This window comes from Astatotilapia calliptera, chromosome 1 (assembly GCF_964374335.1).
Source record: "Astatotilapia calliptera chromosome 1, fAstCal68.1, whole genome shotgun sequence".
Classification (NCBI taxonomy): domain Eukaryota; kingdom Metazoa; phylum Chordata; class Actinopteri; order Cichliformes; family Cichlidae; genus Astatotilapia; species Astatotilapia calliptera.
Window position 1 is genome coordinate 10,029,557 of NC_137422.1, and position 6,082 is coordinate 10,035,638.

Consider the following 6,082-nt stretch of genomic DNA (forward strand, 5'->3'; position numbering starts at 1 on the left):
CAATACAGTCTCAGGTTCCAACGGCGGTTGTAGCGTTCAATTTCAGAGATGCATTCGTCACATTTCTGTGTAAGCACTCGTTTTTCTCAATGACCATAATCTTATCACTTGTGTCCTTTCATTCCGTACGAACTGTTCCTACCATTTCTTCAATGGCGTCACTTCTGGTGTTGATCAGATTGATCAAAGTGTTGACTGCATCAGCTTTCAGGGAGTCGCCATCAGAGTGACTGGTAGACAATGTTGGTTTTTTTAGCCACTGGAGGCTTGGAAGGCGTAACTGGTAGTGGTGGAAATTCTTCTTCAACCATCTGCTGACAATCCATTTCTTTCATGTAGCTATGGTCGCTAGCTAGCATGCTAGTTGCATGTGGTTTGCCCGAGTTACTCAGCCTTTTCTGAACAGATTTCGACATGTTGCTGTTATTAAATTTGGATTCAGATTTAGCAGGTTTTATTGCGCTGATCTTCAAAAAAGTCTTGGAAGCTAGAAAGACGTCAAATAGGTGCTATAAAACTGCTTTATAACATTCTAGTGCTGAGAGCTCGAAAAAAATACTCCTCTTCACGTCGCCATCTTGCTCAGCCCCCCAGTTAATGTGTTTGAGTGACACGGTTAGCGCCCAGTTAGCTCCTAGCATTTCTCAACAGCTCTGCCTCCTTTTCAACTGCCCGAGACATTTAAACAATGGATAATCCGTTTACAAACAAATTCATGCTTTTCTCCTCAACAGAGAGCGTCCCCCATTTTAACAACAGCGCCGTAAAATAAGAAGAATGGCGCAGAATGTGTCACGTGAAGATTCATCAGCCAGATTAAGTGTTTACTGACAATTGACATCATCATGACTATTCCAACAATCCTCTCCGCACAGAGAAGCATAAACACACTTGACTATCACTAAATCAAATTAAACACGCATTTGTAATGGCGCTACTTCAGTTTACAATACAGTTCATTCACTTAGTCAGCAGGTGGCGGTATCCTCGTACACTGGGGAGTAAACTGCCATTAAATGAAACAGAAGAAGAAGAAAAAGAAAGATCTGCACACGCGCAGTACAGATCGGGTAGACTTTGCACATGTGCAGTAAGGATCGGGGAGTACTGATCCGTAACTATCTTTTTATTTTTCATTTTTGTCTACATTATATTGAAATGTTTCATTATTGCAACCATTTTAAGAGATAATTATTATTGTTAACATCTTAACAGATACTCTGACCCGTAACGGCCGGAAGTAGACACCTTTCGCATATGCGTGGTACCGATCGGGTTTCCGGTACAGATCGGGTAGTGACATGGGGAAAGCCCAAAACTGCACTACCTCCACTTCACTTGATTCATTAATGCTGAATTCTCTCGCAGCTGCTCTTCCCACGTTGTTGCAGTATATTAATGACTAACCTCATATTATGGATTGATTATCTCAGTTGTTCTCCTGAGTGAAGTTTGGTCCATTTACAGCATCCTGCCATGCAATTGCATTTGTCTCTAACCACCAGAAACCCTCACGTTAACTTTTATCGAGTGGAAAAAAGTTAGCGTTCGTCCATTAGCTTCACTGTGCTAATGTTATGCTAACTTTTGCTAGCAATCACGTAGCACATCATTATATACCAGCTAGTCCGACTTCAGTAACCCTACAAAACGTCACTGCTGTCTAGTTTTCTGTCTTCATTTATGTTGGAAGTGATAGCAGAGCTGTACGTTTTAATTTTTTGAGAAGTCTCTCAGTCAGAACATGCTATATCAACACTGATCATTTTATTAAAGATAAAATAATTTAGACAGTTTTTAACGCTCAGTGATGCCGCAGTGTTTGTTTGACTTTGGGACCTGAAGAAGAGGGAGTTTTGGACCCAGATTACTCCGCAGGGCTCCTGACTATGGCAGCTGTAATGCTCCGGCAATCCATCAAGCAGTGCGCCTTCATAGTCTACCAAAGTCGTACTAAAACATTTTTGAACAGATTTCTGCGCGCCGTGTACCACATAAAATTGATTCGAGGTGAGTAAGCACAACCAGAATTCATACATAAGTAGGGATGGGTATCGTTTAGGTTTTATCCGATACCGGTGCCAAATCGGTACTTTTGAAACGGTGCCAGTGCTCAAACGGTGCTCAAACCGGTGCTTAAAGAATGGAGAACACAAACTTTGTCCAAAAACCTCTCTGTTTTTTTTTGTAAAAAGATAACAATGTTAGCCTTTTCTGCAGCTATGGGGCATATATGGTATCACTCATGGCTGGAAGCAGTGCTTAATCAATGGAAAAAACACAAACTTTGTCCAAAAACCTCTCATGTTTAACTGTTTTCCACTTCTTCTTTGGTCATTTTAGCCTTTTTGGCCAGGGTGAAGAGAGTATCTGCCATCAAACAAGAAGACAGCCGCATGTAGCTATGATGATGTTTGCTAGTTCACCTTACATGCATTAATGTAATAACGTGGTTAGCCTACTCAACGTAAATTACACACGAACAACATTAAGCTACTCACGCAGAGAAGAACGGCTGCTGCTGCCATCAAATACGGCGCATTTCTCGGCTTTTAAAAAAACGCTATGCGTTGCCAGGTGTTTCATGAGATTCGAGGTGTTACCTCCTTTGACAGTATCACAGTATCAGCTTAAAGCACTTGTTGCTGCTGAGTTTGCATATTTTGCTGTAAAGTACAGCCAGACTTTTAACCGCTTCGCCTTGGACATTTTTAATCTGTAGCTCTGCGCTAACAGAACGTACATACCTGGCCCCACCTACTATCCTCGGAAATGTAAAACAATTGGCTAAAAGTGTATCACAGCTCAGGAAAAAAAAGCACCGAAATAAAGCACCGAAATGTGCGCTGCTTTTCGGTCTGGTTACTACCGTTTATGTCAGAACGACACCGGTACCCATCCCTATACATAAGGCACACTGTCGATTTTTGAGAAAATTAAAGGATTTTATGTGTGCCTTATAGTGTGTAAAATACATGATACAGAAGAAAAGAATTTATCGCGATATATATCGTTACTGCACATGCTTCAAATTATACCGTGATATGGATTTTAGGCCATATCGCCCAGCCCTACTATTGTGACCCCATTTGACAGCAGTCTGCAGTAAAGACTCTCACAATTACCTAAAATGAGACTTGTAAAAACAAATAAAGTGAATAACATAAATACAAGCTTGACACAGTGCAGTGGTTATGACCTTCACATTACAGCAAGAGGCCCCGAATCCGCCAGCCGGATGAGGCCTTTCTGTGTGAAGTTTTCATATTCGGGTACAGGACAGTGGTGATTAACGTGATGTGAATGATTATCAGTCTCCCTGTGATGGACTGGCCAAGCTGTACCCTGTCTTTTGCTCTCTCACAAATGGGATAACCTACATCCACTCCACGACAATGAATTGGAAAAGTAGTTAAGAAAATAGACAGATTGAATATAAATACATGTTTTCCATGTCATTTAAATTGGTCCTGTTGTTTCTTATTCATTTACTACCGTCTCCTTACGCATAAAAAAGGACTCCTAGTCTACTCTTTGCAGTGTGGAATACAGCTTATTAATTTAACACTGGTATCAGTACAAATCCTCTTTTCCAATGTATGGGAATAGTATTGGAACTAGAAAAACGTGGATCGGTGTGTACCTAATTAATGATAAATTTCTTGACATTGGATTCAAGGAGAAATTTAAATTCAAACATCATACAAGTAAGTTTGTAGATAAACTGCAACAAGGGGTTGGTTTAAAACAAACAAACAACAGTGGCATCAGCACCTCCTATAACATAAAAATAAATAATCACCGTTTTCATATTAACAAAATCCAAAACTGTAGGTATGTTATACTGAACTGTATTAGATGGCACAGTGGTAATTAACAGAAATGCACTTGATGCAATTTTCTTGGCCAATACCAATTTTATTCTAAGCGTGGCCTGCCGAAAACGATTGTTGCTGATTTTGATTTTCTTTCTAAGAACTAAAAGTGGCAGCATATACGAGCAAAAATCAATTATTCTTCAGAAAAATGTTATTATCATAAAAGACATGATTAAACTTTACAATTTCCCCCAAACCAAGTTACAGGATCTTCTCTCAATGACACGAATGAAAGTTGCTCAGTTATTGTAAAGAGGCATAAATGATGAACTTAAACGAGCTGCTATACATCCACTTATACCTGGCAAGCTTGACCTACCCAAACAAAAGCAGCTGCAATAAATATATATAACAAATCTAATGCCATTTAGTTACATTGTTTTCTACTGTGCTTAGAAAATCACCAGGACCTTGAACCTTTTTACTCATCAGCATAGTTTCCCTCATAGCTCCTATGATCTTTTGCTCATACTGAGGCTGCTGCCTTGTGGCTGGCTGGCTCTGAGCTCTCGATGGCTTTAACTTTAGCCTCTTTGCCTTTGTTAGCTTCTTTAAAATGTTTAAGTACAGCTGGGCGAGGGTGTTTTAAGTGTCTAATAAGGTCTGTTGTTTATTTTAGCAAACTCTGCGTCTTCACTCACAGTAAATAAATTCTAGTTAAAGACATGTTAGCACAAGGCTGCAAGTGTGGGCATGACTACCTGCTCACGTTACCCATCTGTGTAACAGACCGGCTCATAATCAGACCCACATGAGACAGACTGGCTGATCTGGGATGAGCATGTCGGAAAACAGCAGATTCCAGTCCCTGGCTGGTCAGTTGGTCCATTTCTAGTAATTAAGTGTAAAATTGGCTTAAAGCCTAATTAAACAAGAACTGCCATGTAATTCCATGCAACTCTGCAATTCAGTTCCAGAGGTTAGGTTCAGGATAACATTTCAAAATATTTGTTGGGAAATAAAAAAGCCATGCAGATAATACTTGTCATCAAGCGGCCCTATATCCTCACAACAGATGATGAGCCTGGTGTCTACTCACCCTGAGGTGCTGGAAAGCATGGATACTATAAGGTAGTTCAAACACTTTTCCACAGTCTGGCTTCTCTAGATCTGGGGGTAGAGCAGACCTGGAATCAATGTAGTCTTCAGGGCTAGAAAGAAAAGAGGAGAAGAAAAGATGACAATTTCATCATAATCACACAGAGGCCGTGAAGTTATTTAGGAGCAGAAACCATAAATGCATATTTAAAAGCAAAATAATGGCACAGACCTGATGTCTTTGCTTTCCAATGAGACATAAGTGCCATCATACAGATCCAGGTCTCCCAGGGGTACCTTAGCCATTACACAGTCTGCATCCTCCTTGTAATGCCTCTGCTCCAAACCCGTATCTCGGTCCTCATTCTCCTCAATATGAATCTTCTGTGCCACTAGCTGCTTCTGCTCAACAATCAGAAAAGAAGGCAGCAGTGAGGCATGACAAACTGGAATTGGATCTTAAATTAAACGACTGAATTTAATTTAATAATGTAGTGACACAAACTACGGCGAATGACCAGCATGAATGAAAGAATAAATGGGTAAACCCACCTCCAGCTTCTTGAGGTAGTTAACGCGGGTTTCTTGCCTCATGAAGATTACAACATCGTGCGGGTGTTTCAGATTTAAAGGGGAGTCCACCTGAAAAGCAAACAGCGCGATCGTGACCGACGTGCTTAGCTTCGCTTACTTAGGCCGAAAAAGACTTGGGCAGTTGATTAATCTCTGATATGACAACATTCAGATAGTGTGGAGTCATTGATTTAACTAGTGCGCCCGATTGTTAATTTCACACACGCACACTCGTCTTGTCAGACGCTCCTAATACACATAAATACGTAATGTCCCTGTCTATAGTCGGCACCAAACACCACTGACGTTCTGGCATATCTGCAAGCGCCTTCCAATGGAGGCATACACACTGTCATAAAAATATAAGTGTTTATCTTGACCCGGTTAACCAAAAGATAAAGGAACTAGTCTGATAAAGCTAAACCACTTGGTCAAACAAGCGGGATTTTAATATCCACGGAACTTTCTTTCTAAATCCACAGTTGCTCAAGCTGACAAATGAGTCGCACCGAGTTAAATTATTATAAGTACTACAGTTACGTTACAGTCGGTGCTATGAAAAATAGTTAGCTTCATAAGCTAGCAGCCAAACG

At 40.5% G+C, this 6,082-nt stretch overlaps 1 protein-coding gene across 1 annotated transcript in view; it reads right to left on the minus strand.

Annotated features, from left to right (window-relative positions):
• The window catches only part of ttc17 (tetratricopeptide repeat domain 17), a 30,239-nt gene that overhangs the window by 23,909 nt on the left and 248 nt on the right, over window positions 1–6,082 (minus strand). Inside the window, exons 2-4 of the mRNA XM_026161263.2 lie at window positions 5,469–5,558; window positions 5,149–5,318; window positions 4,918–5,029 (exon numbers count right to left, since the gene is read on the minus strand). Of these exons, the coding sequence (XP_026017048.1) occupies window positions 4,918–5,029; window positions 5,149–5,318; window positions 5,469–5,558 (372 nt within the window). The remainder of the gene's footprint in view (window positions 1–4,917; window positions 5,030–5,148; window positions 5,319–5,468; window positions 5,559–6,082) is intronic.